This window comes from Apteryx mantelli, chromosome 3, assembly GCF_036417845.1.
Source record: "Apteryx mantelli isolate bAptMan1 chromosome 3, bAptMan1.hap1, whole genome shotgun sequence".
Lineage (NCBI taxonomy): Eukaryota > Metazoa > Chordata > Aves > Apterygiformes > Apterygidae > Apteryx > Apteryx mantelli.
Genome location: NC_089980.1, coordinates 52,889,563 through 52,908,117, shown reverse-complemented (window position 1 = coordinate 52,908,117; position 18,555 = coordinate 52,889,563). Strand labels below are relative to the sequence as shown.

The 18,555-nt window shown below is 35.5% G+C and overlaps 1 protein-coding gene across 1 annotated transcript in view; it reads left to right on the top strand.

Moving 5' to 3' along the window:
- RYR2 (ryanodine receptor 2) overlaps positions 1–18,555 on the top strand; it is a 352,195-nt gene that overhangs the window by 94,368 nt on the left and 239,272 nt on the right. Inside the window, exons 13-17 of the mRNA XM_067294572.1 lie at positions 6,687–6,851; positions 8,149–8,270; positions 9,918–10,101; positions 10,872–11,007; positions 17,513–17,608. Coding sequence (XP_067150673.1) covers positions 6,687–6,851; positions 8,149–8,270; positions 9,918–10,101; positions 10,872–11,007; positions 17,513–17,608 — 703 coding nt within the window. The remainder of the gene's footprint in view (positions 1–6,686; positions 6,852–8,148; positions 8,271–9,917; positions 10,102–10,871; positions 11,008–17,512; positions 17,609–18,555) is intronic.

The window sequence follows — 18,555 nt, the reverse complement described above, 5'->3', positions numbered from 1 at the left end:
AGGAAGAATTTATAATATTGCAGGTTCTTTAATTAAATTGGAAAATCAGGATTTTTTTAGTTAGATGCTTTACTGCATTCTAATTTACAATTATCACAGTTTGCATTATACACTAGGCATTTTCCTTTGACACTTTCAATAAGCACTTCAAATTAAAAAGTATACTTTGTATAGTGGGTGAACAGTTTAAAATAATACTGTGATAAATTCTTTAATAACCTTTATTTTTTAATACTTTTCAACCACAGCACGATATTGCTGAAAAATTTCCAATAGTAATATTTTTTACATTTATCTTTTAAAATATATAATAATAAACAGAATGATAAACGTTTCAATAACCGTTCTGTAGCAATTACTTTATGTGTTTTTAATTATTTTCACTGTATGCTTGGTGTGATAAGTAATAACTATACACCTGAAAGCAGCTATATAGACTTGTGCACTCTGAAAAATGAAGAGTTAGATCAGGTGACTGTTGTTTGGAGACCCAGACAATGCCTTTTTTTTTTTTTTTTACCCAGTTAGAAAAGCCCTGGAAATACTTAGAAATTTCAGGACAATACAGCACAAATGTATTGGGGAGTTGCTGGTGCCGTTGATACATATCTCAGTAGTTTATTTCTTCTTTGAAGCAAATGGGATAAGAGAACTCATACACTGAATCTCAGGACCGGAGTCTTCAGCTGAGGTTGCACCAGGGACAGTGGAAAAATATACTGTCCTCTCCTATCATATGGATAATTTAGTCCAAAAAATATATGAAGACAAGAATTGTTAGTGATGCAGAGAGTATCAATAATCTGTTGTCAATACGAAAAAGGTAGTAGGTCTGTATTTTCTAAGTAGCGTATGCAAATGAGCGTGTGTGGTGTTTTGGAGATCAAACAATGTTCTGTTTGAAGTTTCTTCCCTTGCTTTTTTCAGCCTGAGTTTGGAAGTCTTATTTGAAGGTATTTTGAGGATTTACATTTTGAAATGTCTTTGTTCTACCGTGAAAAAGATGTCCATATTTTTTGATTTAGTTGTTGTTAAGAGACCAAGCCTACTATATGCTGAGAAGAGCAGAGATAAAAGGTTATGGGGCAGATCACCATGTAGAAGGGCAATCAATTCTTGAAGTAACATGTAATCAATTCTTGATTCAAACAGTAATCAATTCTTGAAGTAACATGATAGTTTTAAGAGAGGTCTATAAGCTTATCAGCATTTCACAGATGATGAGAAAATAATCTTACTGACATTCAAATATGGATTTCCAAGGAAAATGGCAATTTGGAAGATCATATTTGATGGTAGTTTTCTGGATATCAACCTTCATTTTAACTGAAGACTCATTTGGAAGAAATTATGGAGAGACCATGGAGTATCTGGTTTGCGTTTCATTGCAGAGGATGAATCCAGGTTGCTGCTCAGAAGTTGTTGAAGGAGTGTCATATTTCACTGTGAAAAAGACAGTAAATCAACAGATTTACTAGGATAAATACTAGGCATTAAAAATTTTAGGTGCCTTCCCTGTCTGGCAAAGAGCATTGAATAAATATGGCAAAATAATAGCTGTTCTAGAAAGACTTCTGTAGATGAGATAAGCAGCTTTAGGGGTCTCTCTTTCTCCAAGCACATATGGAAGAACTATCTAACCTCTTAGTTGTGGTGTTCAATGTGATTAGCCCAAAAGGATTATGCCTGGGGAAGAGGGAGTCCCCAGTCTTCTCTGTTAAAGCCTGAGCATTAACAGTGGGAGTATGCCAGGACAGTAGCTAGATCTTTCCTTAGGTTACAGCAATTTTAGCCCCTTTCCTCCATAATCATAATTCTTCCTTTCACTACCTTAAAAGTACATAGAGATCCCACTTGTTGTACTATAAGTTAGTTAGTTTTAAGTAGGAAAAAACAGATATGGGGAAAGAATACCCTTACTTGCATTGTTCCTAATTTGAATTCATGCTTAAAGTCGCAGTTCCTTGAGGCATGTGAGTAGATGAGAATTTCAGTTTCCAATTAGAAAAAAAACCAGTGTTCGTGTTTGCAGAGAAAATACTGAAAATGTGTCCCCTGTGTAATCTGAAGATTTGGAAGCAAATTTAAATGTTCAACACTTATTGTAGTTTTTAACCTCAATATTTGCAAGGGCTTTGCTCATTTTAAACACAGTAGCTTGCCAGTACTGCATTTAAAATTTAAGTGTGAGAGAACCAAAATGCTTCTATTTTTGATCAAATAGCATTTATGAACCAGAATAGTTTTCTCAGGTGCTCAAAGTAATAAGTGTGCATGTATTTGTGTGTATGTGTATATATCTATATATACATACAAATATATAGATAAAAATGTATATATATCAAAAATGTTTTTACATGAATGAATTATATTTCATATTTATATTATTTTATTTCTATATTTATTTTTACACAAATGAATTATAGCTATCTGCTCTTACATGGTAAAATTCTTTAAATTTCTCAGTACAATAAAGAGATGTGAAAGCTTAAAAAAATCACAAGCCAAACAGTGCTCAGAAAATATTTATATTCTGAAGAGCTAAGAGTATCTTCATTATTTTCTGCAAGGTGGGTTTTATGCCTCAGTTATTATGTGTTACCCCAATAATTATTGTTGCATCAGAATTATATTAGACTTTCGAGCATTTAGAATTCAGGAGGTTTTTTTTCTTTCTTACTCATAGTCTCTCTTCATTCAGCTCAAGATGTCTGCAGATATGTATAATTTGTTCCCCAAACCATATGGTTCATATATAGATTCGATTTTTGTAGTGATTCAGTTCTGTAATTTTTTTTCTTTTCTGCTTGTTTAATTTTGATGCTCCTTTTTGATAAAAGGCATTACTTTAATATCATTTTCCACTGAAAGAAAGTAATTTTCTTTAATTTAAAAATGTTTATACATTCTCTATAAAGTTGATTCTCTATAAAGTCTATTCCCTCTAAAGTTTTTTTGTAAATAATGAAAGAAATGGAATAAAATTCCATGGCCTGTATCTTTGTATTTCCATTTGATTCTTAATAAAATTTCATAATGTCATGTTAAAAAAACCAGCCATAGCTTTTTCCATTCAGTGAGATCTGCTAGAATGTCAATGCTGAAGTGTGCACAGAAAGTACAGGCTGGGTCAGATGACAAGAGAGAGAATTGAAAGGAAAAGCCTTAATCATGGGAATCCTTTTTGCATGTTGTAAGGAATTATAGAGAAACATTGTAATGAAATAACACTTCTAAGGCTAAGCTTAATAGAGTAGTTATGTTCACCATTAAGATAAAATCATATGAAACAATTTTGTCTGTTTAGCCTACATAAAAACATGGAAGGGTTGGTCTGTATTCTTGGATGTCTGGAATAAAAGCTCTGTTTATAATGAAGATTTCCTTATGGGGAGAATTCTGCATATTGTACAATAAAATTGTTTGTTTCCAGTGCATTTCTTGTTCCTTTGCATCACTGAAGTGGTTTAAAGACTTGCAAATAGCAGTTGTCTCTGTTTCTTATGTTCCAGTTTACCAAATGAAGAATATCGTTTTTTGATCTTTATCTGTGTCGAAAAAATTGATGTTTTGGGATTGTGACTAAGTTGAAAATACAACTGTTCTTTTTCTTTGTAAATATGCTGTAGAAAAAAAGTAGCAGGTGGTTATGTAACGATAAGCTGTGAGGAGAGTATAGCGGGCTGGAATCTTGCAGCACGTGAGGCCTATACCAAAAGGCAGTTATTAAATTATGACATATGGTGATGTCAGATTTTTTTTTACAGATCCTGATTTTCACTGATGAACTTTTTAATGATAGCTAATGAGCCTGGTCCATTAGATGCACTGTTTCAACTACCTGCTTATTTCTTGTCGTGAATCCAGCACCCCACTCAAATCTTCCCCTTTATAAACAACCTCTGGTTCCTGTTTGCTCCCACAAAGAGCTCAATGTCTTAAAGCTCCCAAAGGAATGCTCTCATGCTCGTGGCCCCCACACCGTTGCTGAGCTTTCCATTTTTTCCCTCTACTCAAATCCGTCTTTTACTGTATGCTTTCCTAGCTGCTATGTTTATCGTGCAGGAAATTTAAAAAAAGGAGTGGGGGAGGAAGCTTGGTTTAAGCATGCTTCATATAGGGAAACAAAGCATTATTTTTAAAAAGTCCTACAAGAGTTTAAGTGAACGTGATTGAATTCACTCTGAGTTCTAATTTTTACATGTAGAGTTGCCAGGGTATTTAGATGGGTTAGGACAGAGAATTTGCTTGGAAAATTGTTGGCACTGCAATTTCCATAAGTGAATTTAACATTAATTCTAATTGGGATGGAGGTTGAAATATCAAACCCCTTTAAATCTCTCTGATAGTTAGTAGAGATTAAAGAAAGTTCGTAATAATATTTTAAATTGCTAATCATATATGTTATTGAAAGACTTTTCTTTATGAGAAAATTTGTGAATTCACATATTCACATCTTAAGAAACTGGAAAACAGGCTAGAAAAAAAAATTACAGTGTAGAAGCACTGAAGATTAATGCAGATAAATGCTTATAGCTTATGAAGATAATTCAAAAGATTGGAGCTTGAAATCAGCCTGTCATTTCTTCATATGCCAACAGGACCTAATTTGTTTTTTCTTGTATCATTATCTGCATGCAATTTCCTATTATAAGTAGCTTTTTAATTTCCAACTGTTATTACATTCAAGTTATTTGTGTTAGCTTTTGAAAGAAGTGAATGCAACATTAAGAGAAATTATATGAACAACCTAATGAATTAACAATGAAATAGAAACACACAATAGCTCAGTAATCAGCATTAGACATATTAATAAATCAGTTATTACCACCTATCAATGGACAAGATTTTAACAAGAATTTAAGCACTTAAGGAATTCAGACATTTACAAGATAGTGAAATTAACACTTGTGTCAAGAAACAGTTTAATAAGCTGAATTGATGAATATGTTATCTTGGGGAGCTTAGTGTTATGAAAAGTAATAATAATAATTCCACCTGAGTAATAACTTTTTTTTCTTTTAAGTGCTTCAAAATGCATTTGTAATTGTAGGTGGAAAAAAATCTAGTTATATGACATCTCCCTTTACTTAAGAAATGCTTTTAAAATCCTTTAAAAATTAGAAGCTGCTTTTCTGTTCATTTAAAAAACACAGTCTTTTGTCATCTTTTCCTGTGAAGCTGTCTCCTCAAATCATTATGTGTGTTTTGTGTAATCATTCTCAATTTTTCCTAAAGAGTAGTTATAATAGGATAGAGCATCTGGGAGAAATTTTTATCTGATTATTTGTGATATTAGTCAGAAACTGAGGGAAGTGGTTTGCCCTCTAATGCTGATCAGAAGAAGGTTGATGCTGCTTTTGGTTAAGGAGATCTTCTTGTGTGGCTTTATAAATCCTTTGTTCGTGTATTGAACTGCCTCTTGAGTGTATGGCCTGAAATAGGCTTGCAATTTGCCTAGCTGCTTTTCTGGTCGGTGGTGAAAGCTAAGCAGCTTCTTCCTTAGGCACATGCGAGAACCTGCACAAGCAGAATACAGGGACTTACTGCTCCAGTGAATCTGCCTCTCCTGTTGAAACGGTGAAAGGACAAGTGAAACAGCATCTGCAGCACCAGCGCTAGCCTTGGTTTCGGCTGCAACAATTGTGACATATTCCCTGTCCTCTCAGGAGAATTATGAATAGTTTCTATATCAATTACTTGATCAAATGCATCAGAACTAAGAAGTCAGGAGTGTTTTCGGTTACTCTCAATAGAGAAGATTTTTGCCTAAAATGGAGCCAGTGATAGAGTCTCAGGAATGGGTAGATCCAGCCTGTAGTGAGGGTCAAAGCCCCCAGAGAAGTTTTGGGCCTAATTACATTGACATCTTTTCTACAGTTACAAGATATTACTGTTCCTTGTAACACATCTTTTCCATGTTACCTGTGGATTTAACAATTAGGTGAGGGCACACAGAAGGTTTATCGGTCAGTTTAATCAGATGATTTTGGAGAGATGAAATGGATCTTCTGCCAAGAACCAGGATGCACAGCCCATGTGTTTTATAAACTGATGCCTGTGAGGAAGGGATTGGTTCTTATAAGAGCATTATTTTGGGGAACACCTCAAATTATAATTCCTCTGAAGAATACTTCCCAGAAGAACCCCTACCCTCCCCAGAAATCTGAAAATTGATATGAAATACTCACACACATGCACATGCATATATATGTTAGCTAGGTGAGGTGGTTTGCCCAAGCAGATTATTTGGGATACTAAACTTCCTCTTCTGAAATGACTTCTCTATGTGTAGGACCCCAGCTGGATCTCTAGCTGGACCCAGCTAGAGATTATAGCCTGCTCTGCTAGGGACTTCAACATATTTGGTGTTTTTTCACAAGGTTTTATGTTTCAATAATGACATGTACTGTCCGTTATGATCCTAGTTCTTTCCCAAGCAGGTGAAATGAATGTACCTGCTTTCCTAGTGTAATGAGCTAGATTTTTGTATAGATGGGATCTCTCTCCCTTTCTTTTCCCTAGTTAACCAGCAGTTACAATTTTTCCAGTTTTTAATAGTTTTATTGAAGAAGGATCTCCAGTATTCTCTCAGGTCCTGTACTGCGCAATTGTCCAGTATTAAAAATTTGATGCAAACGTTAACACATTGGTTATTGTTCTTGTATACATTTTTTTCCCTTCAGGAAAAGTTGGACGTAGGGACGAGAAAAGAGGTGGATGGAATGGGAGCACCTGAAATAAAATATGGGGATTCGATATGCTTCATACAACATATAGACACGGGCTTATGGCTCACATACCAATCTGCTGATGCGAAGTCTGTAAGAATGGGATCTGTACAGCGCAAGGTGAGACTGTAAATGAGAATGCACTTTATTCAATCACAGTCTGGCAGGGCATGGGAACAAAAGTGAAAAAAACTGCAGGCAGCAATTAATTTCTAGGTATCAAACATTTTAAACTTGTCTTCATTTCAATATAAAGGTTTTTTTAGTCATGTGTTGAAAATCAAAGTTACATCATGTGCTAAATTCTTAAATTGAAAGCCAAACAAAATATGCCTGTTAGCCTATAGCCTTTAACCCCAAAACATTCTTAAATTTGGAAATACTTGAAGGCAAACTAATTCGGTTCATTGCTGAAAGAAGAAACCTGTAACAACTTCAAAAACACTAGTAATAGTCTGTATAATATACTAAAATTCCTTTCTTCAATGATGTAGTTGGGATTTAGGAGGCATTAAATTCAAAGTTCTTGCTTTCCATGTTGTGCTGAAATGTTAGATTCTCATTTTGATCCCTGAGGGGTTTCTTCTTCTTTTAAGGAGTACTAACCATGGTCAAATAGAATGTTATCTCAGCATAATAAAGGAGGGAAAAATTAATTTCAAAATTTAAGACAACTTTCGGAAGCGACTTCATATTTGTGTTTGTCTTCATTTTAAATGTCTAACTTGGCAGGAAATGGCTAATTCTCAGCATGGAAAAAACATTTAGGTGGTCTTTGAAAAAAATAATGAGCTCTATTAGAATCCTTTTTAGAAGTAATGTGGTGTTTATATGCAGTGTAGTATTTTCTTTCAATGCTGTATGTCCCTGAATTTCAAAGGTAGAGCAACCTTTGGTATACTTGGAGGGTCATGCCTTATAATTTTTATATTTTATATCTATCTATCTATCTATACACACACACACACACACACATGCTTGCACTTATATCCATACACAAACATATTTATGTAAAGCTATTATATAAAGACCTATAAAGTTTCTCTTAAGAATTCCACCTTACTGGTAAGGTTGATAACAAACCAACCAACCAACCAACCAACCAACCACTTTAGACTTTTGATTTCTTTATGTTTCTGTATGTTGTTTACAACATACAGAACTGTACGTTGATTTCTCTGTATTGTTTACAGAAGCTCTAGCTATGAGATTGTCATAGCATTGGACCTTCTGGATCGGTACAAGTGTGTCCTTGCACACAGGGAAATAAAATAAAGGATTATCTATTTTTAATTAAATTCAAATTTTCAGTGCCTGACTTCATAATTTCTTAGCCTGCTTTTCTGTATGAAGTTTCATTCTTATTTGTGAATCACATTTCATTTTGAAGTGACTGCCTTTTATTTGTATATTGCAGGCAATAATGCACCATGAAGGTCACATGGATGATGGTTTAACATTGTCCAGATCTCAACATGAAGAATCCCGTACAGCACGCGTCATCCGTAGTACAGTCTTCCTTTTCAACAGGTTTATAAGGTGTGTTTTCTAATGATCTTTTTATGCCCTTTCTTTTTTTCCCCCTTTTGTTCTATTCAAAGTGGTCATTAACATGACAGTGAAAAATTAAGTCATCAGAAAAAAAAACTAACGAATACTTCTGAAATAAACTTTATGCCAATTCTTTGTCTGTTACCAGCAGAGAAGTACCTTGACAGGTATTATTCAGGTTATTTTCTCTGTCTTCTAATATTACTTTATTGTTCAACCTTGATAATAAATTTATAAACATACTACATCAAACCAGAAATGGAAACAAATCATAAAAGAGATATTTTACTTGCCAAAATCTGCTGGATGTTAAAGTAGGCAATGAGGTGACCAGTAGAACATGATTTAGCTTTTGGTTTTCCAAGTATAGTTTTAAAAATAATACAAGGTGTAGCTCGAAAAACCTGTTTGCTTTGCCTGGAAGAATGAGATATCTATGCAATTAAAAACTTGTACAAGACAAATATATTAAGTTCATAGTCACAGTTAAAAGTTTTCTTAAATAGATAACGTTATACCTCATTTTTCCCCTCCCCTTAGGCTTTCCTTATTTGCTCCCTTTTAATGCTACTTGTTTCTGTACTATTTTGCAGCATATGAAATATTATATTTTATAGTAATTTAGGCTTCTAAAAATACCACCAGATTTATGCAGCTTACATTTATCTTCCTACTCCAAACCTGTTCCTAAACAATACTGATAAAATGCTAATTCTCGAATGTTTGTGGCCTCGATAATTTAAGAAAGGCCACTCTTATTAGTGTAGCTGCCGTTAGGAAAAAAACGATGTGGGATAAGATCATACATAATAGTGAGAGTTTCACATGAACTAATTTTTCAAAGATGTTTTAGCGTGGAAGATGGTGACCTGAAGCAACCGTGTCCTAAATCAGTGTGCAGCTTAAGACATAGGTACACGAATCTGCTGAAAAACATTTAACCAGGTACTTGACAGAGGTTTAACCAGGTACGATGACAGAGGAAGCCCGTCAGAAGAGCTGACTGTTGTATGGCATTCAGATTACAAAAGAAATCCAAGCCCTAGATAATTTTGTAAATGAAACATTTTCTCGGAAGCTTCTAAGAATACCAGAAAAAAGATAAAGACAGAGAAAAACACTTTAATGATAAGATTTCACAAATCACGGAAATACTGAATTACAGTAGAAATTTATAGAGAATGCGTATGGGATCCAGTTACTGTTTAACAATTTAGTATTAGCAGAATGTTTCTCCAAGAAGGAAAAGTTGAAATGGGAGAGAGTTGAAATTATTCTAATAAGCGCATGGCCCATTTCTTTGCTGTAAAGCCAGTAGAAAAATTCGTGGCAACTTCAAATAACGTGGCCATAATAAAAATTAGGTTTGTCTTTGTGGCCATCTTTTGAAACGCTGTATTATTTATTCTAACAGATTTCTATTCTTCAGCTGGAAGCCTTCCTTCTAAATTTGTAATGGTTCCTAAATTTAGAAGTTTTCCAGCCCTGGTTTACCACTTGAAAAGAAATAAAGGAAGGTTGCCCCAGGCCGCCTCCGGCCGGGTTCCCCCGCAGCCCCTCCGGCTCCTTCCGGAAGGTTCCGGGCGGCCTCCTGCAGCGTTTGGTATGCTCAGGAGACTTTGCATCTTATTGCAGGGGCCTTGACGCTCTCAGCAAGAAAGCGAAGTCTTCCACGGTCGATTTGCCCATTGAGTCAGTCAGCCTGAGCCTTCAGGACTTGATCGGGTACTTTCACCCCCCTGACGAGCATTTGGAGCACGAAGACAAGCAAAACAGGCTGCGAGCGCTGAAGAACCGCCAGAACCTCTTTCAGGAAGAGGTAGTTCCCTCAGCTTTCCTCCTGGTTTTCCACCATCTGGTCAACAAGTTTCCTGCTGAAGTCTGGGATACTGATATTTAAGCTAGAGTACATTTTCCGTGGTTTTTTTTTCTTGCAGGTTTCAAGCTAATTGCTATGTGCACAATCTCTTCGGATCTGTTAATTTTATAGTTTTCCTGTATATTAAAAGGAATACATTTAAGGCCTTATTTCTTTTTTCTGAGTATTAGATACCAATATTGACCTCAAGCCCTGAATTATGACCCTAATTTACTCCTTATATGTGAAATAATTTCTTCCTTCATAGTTTCATCTCTTTAGACAAAAAAGTGATATAGTTTAATAAGCATGTGCTTAATTTTAAGCATATGCTTAACTGATTATTATTTCTCTGGTACTGATGGTTTGTCCAGAATTAGGCAGATATCTAAATGCCTTCTAGAGAGGAGACTTGCCTAAGATTGCACCTGGAATGCCATTTTGTTTTTTGTTTTTGTTTAGTTTTAGTTTATTTTTGACCATTTTGTCATGAATTTTTGTTACGACAGCACTGTAAAATGTTCTTCAGCATTTTTGTTTGTTTGTTTTTTAACTTTTCCACAGATACTGCTTGTCTGACTTTACTGGTCTGACTCCATAGGTATCTTATGTTTTGTGCATACTGCTTTTCATATGTTCTTTATTTTCTTAGCTTTCTGAAAATCTTATGTGTTTGCACCTAAAAAATACTTTTTTTTTTTCCTCTGACAATCTGAGCCTCTCTGTTTTAGGGTATGATCAACCTTGTCCTTGAATGTATCGATCGCTTGAATGTATACAGCAGTGCAGCTCATTTTGCAGATGTAGCTGGGAAGGAGGCTGGAGAAGCATGGAAATCTATTCTGAATTCTTTGTATGAATTACTAGGTAAGACATTAATAATCAGATGAAAAGAAATGTGTAGATATTTGGTACAGAAGAATTTCTACTTATGCAGAAAAATTAGGATAGAAATTAAGCACGTATATCTGGTTAGAACACCCTGCACTTAAAGAATCCAGGGATTTTGCATTTCTAGGTCTTGCATATGGTTAAGAATAAAATACACTGAAAATGTTCAAATAATGTGATCTTTTCTGATAATATGTATTATGATAAATAGATGCTAACTTGTTTCTGACTTCAGTTGAATGATTGATTGCTTTTTTGTATCATTCCTGCGTATCTCCTATACTGCCCCAAAATGTGTAAACCAAATACATGTGAAGATGTCATCCTTGTGTTAAGGAGCCATGACATTGTAGTCAGTTTTGTATAAGTCTTTTCACACATCTGATTGCAGAATTGCAATGTAAATCTAAAGCTTCTATAACCAAGACCCATTTTACTAATCAGTAATTACTAGTAGTTCCAGCATTATACTAGGATACAGTGTGCAATGGAAAGGTGCTGTCTTTTAGATGCACTATAACATGAAGATCTCATCCACTTGTGGCCGCTCAGAATCTTATAGTGTCTTTTGTAAGTATGTAAGTATTAGCCTTGGTTTCCTGGTCAAATTTCTGTTCAGCATTTCACCTGATCTGTTTGCACAGTAATTTGAATTGCGTATGTTATTCTTTATGTCCTACTATGATTCATTATATAGGGTTATTATCCACTGCTATAGTTGTTTGCATATTTATTGCTGCTGTTTGACTCTGGAGAAGAGGCCAGATGTGTGTTTCTAGAACTTTAGGGTACTTTTCAAACTTAACCCCCCCCCCCCCCAAACTATGTTTATTTTGTAACACTTGGCCATCTTGCTCAGTTCTCTAGACAGCTTTATCTTAAAATAATAAAGCATGCTGTAGAACTTGCAGATCTTTCCTTCCTAATATGTAGCAGATAAAAGCAGCAATTCAAAATTTGACTTTAGAAAATAAAATTTGAGGTGCTTATGCCTCTTTCCTTTCTGTTACACTTTTCAGCTCTAACATGGAGCCTTGCATGTCTTTAAAAATACACATATTTTGGCAAAAGCTTGAGTTTGGACACAGTTCTCATGCAGGACTGTTATCTCAGGCTTTCTGATAGAGTAATTGATGCATGTATCATTCTTATTCATAAAATCCCACTTAAGAGAAATGTGGTATTGCAAAGTTGTGCAAATAAAGCTATGTTATACATCAATTCCATTAAAAACTTCATAGCTGAATACTGAGTTTGTAGAATGAAGCAAGTCAAGAAGTTAGGAAATGTCCAGATTAATGTAGTGTGTTTACTATTAATTGGCTCTTTTGCGGGTATGCATTGTGAAACATGATCACGTACTAGTTTTTCTACAGGACCCATTACTTATTCAATGCTCATTTATTATTGGGACTTAGTTTTCTCTCCGTTACTCTGTATGTGTCCTTAAACCTTATTTATTGTAAACCTTTAAATCCTGTTTGGAAAACAAAGCCATTAATTTACCTTTGAGTTCTTTTGTGGCAGTTATGATTAGTGATCTGAATAATTACAGCTATTTATAAGTGTTCAGTGGAGACATTTCCGTAAGGCAAAGAGAAGGAATTATCTCTCTTTCACTGACAGGGACAGTTGCAGAGAGAAATGCAGGTAAAAAGTTTCCAACAGTGTTGGGTCCCAAATTAAGAGTTGTGGGATCTGACCTTTTTTAAAAGGCTATTTAGCAGTATTTCATGTATGCAAGACATGCTGAAAACTTGCATTCCTTAGAATTCAGAGGCTCAGAAAATGAGTTTTAAATGGCCTGCTTCACTTCACATAAACAAATGACAAAGATGAAATCTGTCTTGCCTAACTGCAAGGTGGTTTGTTTGTTTATTTGTTTACTTCTCTTTTCCTCTTCTTACTACCCAACAGCAAAGTGCTGCAAAGGCAAATACAAATGCAGCAGGAGTTCTGTATGTAGTAGCTTCCTCACTATACAAAGCCTTTTCATAGGCAAAGTAGGTCCATCTTGTGCTTTTGAAGGAGATGAAAATCCCATTGGGAAAAAAAAAGGATAATCAGCATATAGTGCATAGCCTTAATATGACCAGTGGGGTGCCTCCATCAGGCTCACTACCTCATCCTTCAGAGGAAACAGGAAGCTTACGCAATAAATATCATTGAGACAGCCAGCGCCTTCTCCTTTGCCCCCAGAGATCATGGAAAGAGCTAATTGAACAGTGGCTGCTGTCACTGTTGTCCCCATGGGCTGTTAAGATGGGAGATGGTTCCTCTGGCCAGGATTCTGCTCTAGAAGCTGCTGAGATCTAACCACATCTATGTAATTGAAGATTGTAGCATGATGCACACACACAAAGTGGTTCAGTTTAGGTTGCAAGGGATTGTGCCATTTCCTAACATTGCTGGATTTTCTGACCATTGTAAGGAAATTCTAGTGTTACTGTGTTTGATTTCCATGTTTTTTAATAAGTGCAAGCTAAATCCACCCTCTGCATCCCTCTCCCCAACTCCATAATTTGCAACACAGTGACAAGTGCAGGTGAGTCAGAAGCAGAACTGGAACTTCAGATGCATCAGTCAGACTGCTTTGATTTCAACTGATAAGAATGATTTGTAACAAAGGTACACTGTTTTCCTTTGTGCTGTAATTCTCTATGAGGAACCATTTTAGAGGTGGGTGGGAGCTTTTGGAAGTATATTAATGATAACTGATGATTTGACTTGGGAAGATGAATTATATCACAAGCTTTTGAGTCCAGATCCTCTCTCCCCCTCACCCCTTTTTTTCCAAAGGTAACTCCTTTCTGTCTTACCTTTTTCAAATGGAGATAGGTCTTTCTCATGTTTCCTTGCACATTACAGCTCCATTCTTTGTTTATTTTTGCAAATTTCTTTCTTTCTTCAAAATACTACATACGGGCTGTTAAAGAAAATGAAGAAAATATTTCCTGTTGTTTTCCCTATATTAAAAAAGCATATAGCTTTGGCTATTTCATTCTTGCAAGTAGCCAAACTGTTTAGTCTGAATTGTTTGAAGATAGCTCAACCCTTGGCAGGCAGAAAGGGTTGCAGGTCTTTAACTGTTAAAATTGGAAAAGTTGCTTGAAACTAGACTAGGCTTTCACAGTGAAAATGATAATAAATCTTAGTATCATAGAATCACAGTCAGTTGAGGTTGGAAGGGACCTCTGGAGGTCATCTAGTCCAACCCCCCTGCTCAAGCAGGGTCGCCTAAAGCACGTGGTCCAGGATCCTGTCCAGATGGCTTCTGAATATCTCCAAGGATGGAGACTCCACAACCTCTCTGGGCAACCTGTTCCAGTGCTCTGTCACCCGCACAGCAAAAAAGTTTTTTCTCATGTTCAGACAGAACTTCCTGTGGTTCAGTTTGTGCCTGTTGCCTCTTGTCCTATCACTGGGCTCCACTGAGAGGAGTCTGGCCCCATCCTCTCGACACCCTCCCTTCAGATACTTGTACACATTGATAAGATCTCCTCTCAGCCTTCTCTTCTCCAGGCTAAACAGGCCCAGCTCTCTCAGCCTTTCCTCATAGGAGAGATGCTCCAGGCCTTTCAGCATCTTAGTAGCCCTTTGCTGGACTCGCTCCAGTATGAGCTTTTCACCACACCATTATGTTTGTTACATTTTCCCTCCCTCTGCTTCCTCACCTTAATACCTGTATGAATGCTTGAAAATACAACATTGTGTAATTAGGGGGGCTGTGGGGGGTGACTGCTCTTCCAGTCCTTTCTAACCTCTATCATTCTTTCTTTCAGCCTCTATATGCCGCTAAGTGAATCTGTTTTAACTATATATTTTTTTCGGGGGTTATTTTGTGTATCCTAGTGGCTGTTATTTTAATTATTAAGAATGAAATTGATATAGCAGGAATCAAACATTAAAAAAAGAATAGGTCCAGAGAGTTAATGTCCCACTTAAATAAGATGATGACCTTTAGAGCATAAACAATGGAATATAACAGTCTGTGGTTGGGCTGGATTATTCATAGATTTGTGGGAGTGTTTTTATAACCATTTAGTTTGTTTCAACTCCTGTTACATTAGGCACAGCTCAGTCAGACTGGAGGATCTAGTGGCTTGATCACGTAATCATTTCTGTAAAAAGTCTAAAATTTCCACTTGACAGGTCATACCCTCACAGGCCAGAGAATGCCTTCTGAAAGGCCTTCTCCCCCCTGCCCTTACGTTACTTCCCTAGCTGCATTATCTTCTGGCAGCTAATGCTTAAGAAGCCTGGCCTTGATCTAGCAATAATGAATTTGCTCTATTTTGAATGATGCTGGAGCTGCACAGTAATTGCGTGGATGACAAATGGATATTGCTTGCTTCTGTCTTGCTTCAGCAAACAGTAGTTTGCTATTGAGTCTGCACATAAAAATAAAGTCATGTCATAATTCATGGCTTTTGTCATGTCATTGCCATTGTTTGTGACATATTTCACTGTGACAGCAATGGAGGGTTTTACAGACTTCTAGCTGAGATTTTATACTATAGGGTATAAAAATGCTTGCTGAGTATCCAGTAGAACATCTGTAGGGCACATGTCCTTCCGCTCCTACAAATACATGTAGTCACTGTGAACTTTATTTGATCTGTTTCTATCACAAATACAGAGAGTATCTCTAATGGTGTGACTTTAATATTTGACTGATGACATCATGTTTTTTCCCCCCCCCCAATTTCTTTAAAGCTGGAAACTTGTTCAGAATGGTGGACCATAAAAGAAGCAACTGTTGAATATTGACTTTTGTTTTCAGTTTTGTGTGGCTTTGTGTCTCGTTTTATGAACAACTTTAACCACTGAATGCTAACCTTTCACAAACTTCTGTTTAGCTGCATTTTTGAAACCATCTATGTCTTATTACTGTTACTGAAGTTAACTTTACTAAAGTCAGGTGAAGCAGTGAACTATTATTGCCTTAATTTGATATTGGTACCTGGATGTCACATCTTTTGACCTTACTAAACAGTGGTTCATATTGATTATTTCAGTGAACTGCTGTTTTAAGTGTCAGAATGTCAAGTCCACAACTCAAATATTTTATGGATGAATGCAAAACACAGATTAATGGGTCTTGTTGAATTCCTGACATCTGTTCCCCATGAGGAGGTTCCAGAAAACTATTTAGAAGGTAGCATTCTAGTACTTTCAGGCTAACATTGAAATTAATTTTGCCCATGAGCTGAGTCCTGTCACAACATCATTGAGAAAAAGAATAGTGATGCAGAAGTGAAAGGTTGGTTAGCACACAGGTTATGGAGTCAGCAAACCATAGGAGGTAATCAGCAAACCATAGGAATTCTCTAATGGTTCTTGGTAGCTAAATTAGGAAGAAATCTTCATGCTGTTAAAAAAACAGGAATTGTCATTGAGTTTGAGCGCACTCAAAATCACTCTTTCTCTCCCTTTGCTTCCTTTCCCTAGTCATAAAATGGGAATAACATTATTTCCTTGTATTACTTTGGGTTCTGTGAAGATAAAAACATGATTGATTTTGTGACAAATACCACTTTCACAGATGTGAAAGATCATTTTCAAAAAAAAATCAAAGCAAACAAAAAACCACATGCTGGTTGTCTTCTGCCCTTCCTTCCTAGTTAAAAAAAAAAAAAGGTTTATATTGAAAGACTTTCTTCATTTTGATTTACAGGCAGTCTTTTCCATCAGGTGAACTTGATATCTTAAAAAGTAAATGTATAATAAAATATTCAATAGCCTGTCAAATATATTTCCCATCTGCCGTAGCCCTAAGAAAATCTCATTATTAGTTATGTATTTTATCTAACCTACAGCTACAGTTGATTGCCTTTAAATTAAAAGTTAGAGAGAGAATCATCTGATATTATTCCCTGATGAAATTATTCCCTGATTATTCCCTATTATTATTGTTATTATTATTGTTATTATTATTATCTTTTTTGCTATGAAGAGTGGGATTTTGGTTTCTTTCTTCACAATGTAAAACTTTGTCAGTGTTGTGACTTGTTTGCAGTTAACTCCAATTAACAGATCTGTTTTGCACTGAATAATATGTAAGGAACAGAGGTTCAGAACAATTCAGCAATTTTCCTAAATATAAAATGCATAAGTGACTGACCTGTAGAAGCAGAGATTTCCATAGCCATTGTTTCTTAGCAGAATCAACGATTAGTGGGATCAATAGTGGCTAATTCATATAGAGTATTTTTCAGGGATTATTGAGATTATTAGTAAAACCAAAATAATTCAGATACCTTACAGGTTAATTTTAATGCCAAGAGAATACATGCCAAGGGCATTTCTTTGTGCTTTAATCTAACCATCACTCAAGTTAGCTGAATTTAATATCAAGAACATCAAAAATGGAACATTAAGAATCTAGCTTACTGGATCCTTTCTGGAAATACAGGGTTTCTTTTAATTCAGATGGACTTGTAACTGTGATTTTTTTTCTCTCTCACTCTTTTCCTAATAGCGGCTCTGATTAGAGGAAATCGTAAAAACTGTGCTCAATTTTCTGGATCTCTTGACTGGTTGATCAGCAGATTAGAACGACTGGAAGCCTCTTCTGGTATGTTTTTTAGTATTTTAACTTCATTATATTTCCAGTTTTTCATTCTTTAAAATTGGTAATGTACTCATTCTGTTTAATTATCCTGAAGTTCTTCCTATGGGAGAGTAAATTATATTATAAAATGAGATTTATATTTGTAACATTTTTACACATTGATTATGGTTGTAGTTCTGCTTAGCTTCTGTCAGTAATTCCTTTGCATTTAGTACTGTGTAATAATAAACTCAGCATTTAAGAAAATGATATTTTTATTAACTTTTGGCTTTTTACTCTTGGCTTTATATTTCACTTGAGAAACTTTTTGAGTTTGTTCTTTTCCTTGGCCATTTGATTCTAATGCTATTTTTTAATTCAGGCAAACAAACTATTTGTCAAAACAGTTGTTCTGCAGTTTTAGTTTTATTAAGTTGCTCCTTCTCTCTAATTCTTTTACCTTTCCTTTTCTTTGGAAGTCTGCATGTGCTTTAGCATTTGCATCGAACTAATTATGATGGTAGCCATCTGGAATGGTATAGTTTGTGTCATCTTGAAGGACTGTGGTGATAATGTTCATGTAATCTATTTGAGTCTACAGTAAATACCTATATATTTATATATTACAAAATTACCTCTATAATATATATATATTCCCTTTATTGTTTTTAATCATCTCTCTAATTCCTGAGGTTTGAAGTTCTGTTTCAAGTTAATAAGGAGTGTGCCTGAAACAAATCTGTGACTCGGGAGTCCGGGAGTTCTGTCTCACTTTAGATCCAAATTCTTTAAGATAGCCTACTTATTTTCCTCATTGTTACCCAATGTCCTTATTTTCTTTCTGAAGCCCTATGCTAACCTCTTACCATTCTTGCTTAGCAGGGTAGTGGTAAACAGAAATGTGCTTACATTTTTCTGTTTGGTGTTTTTGAAATGTGATTAGTGTCTGTGCTGCCCAAAGATAAAATAAA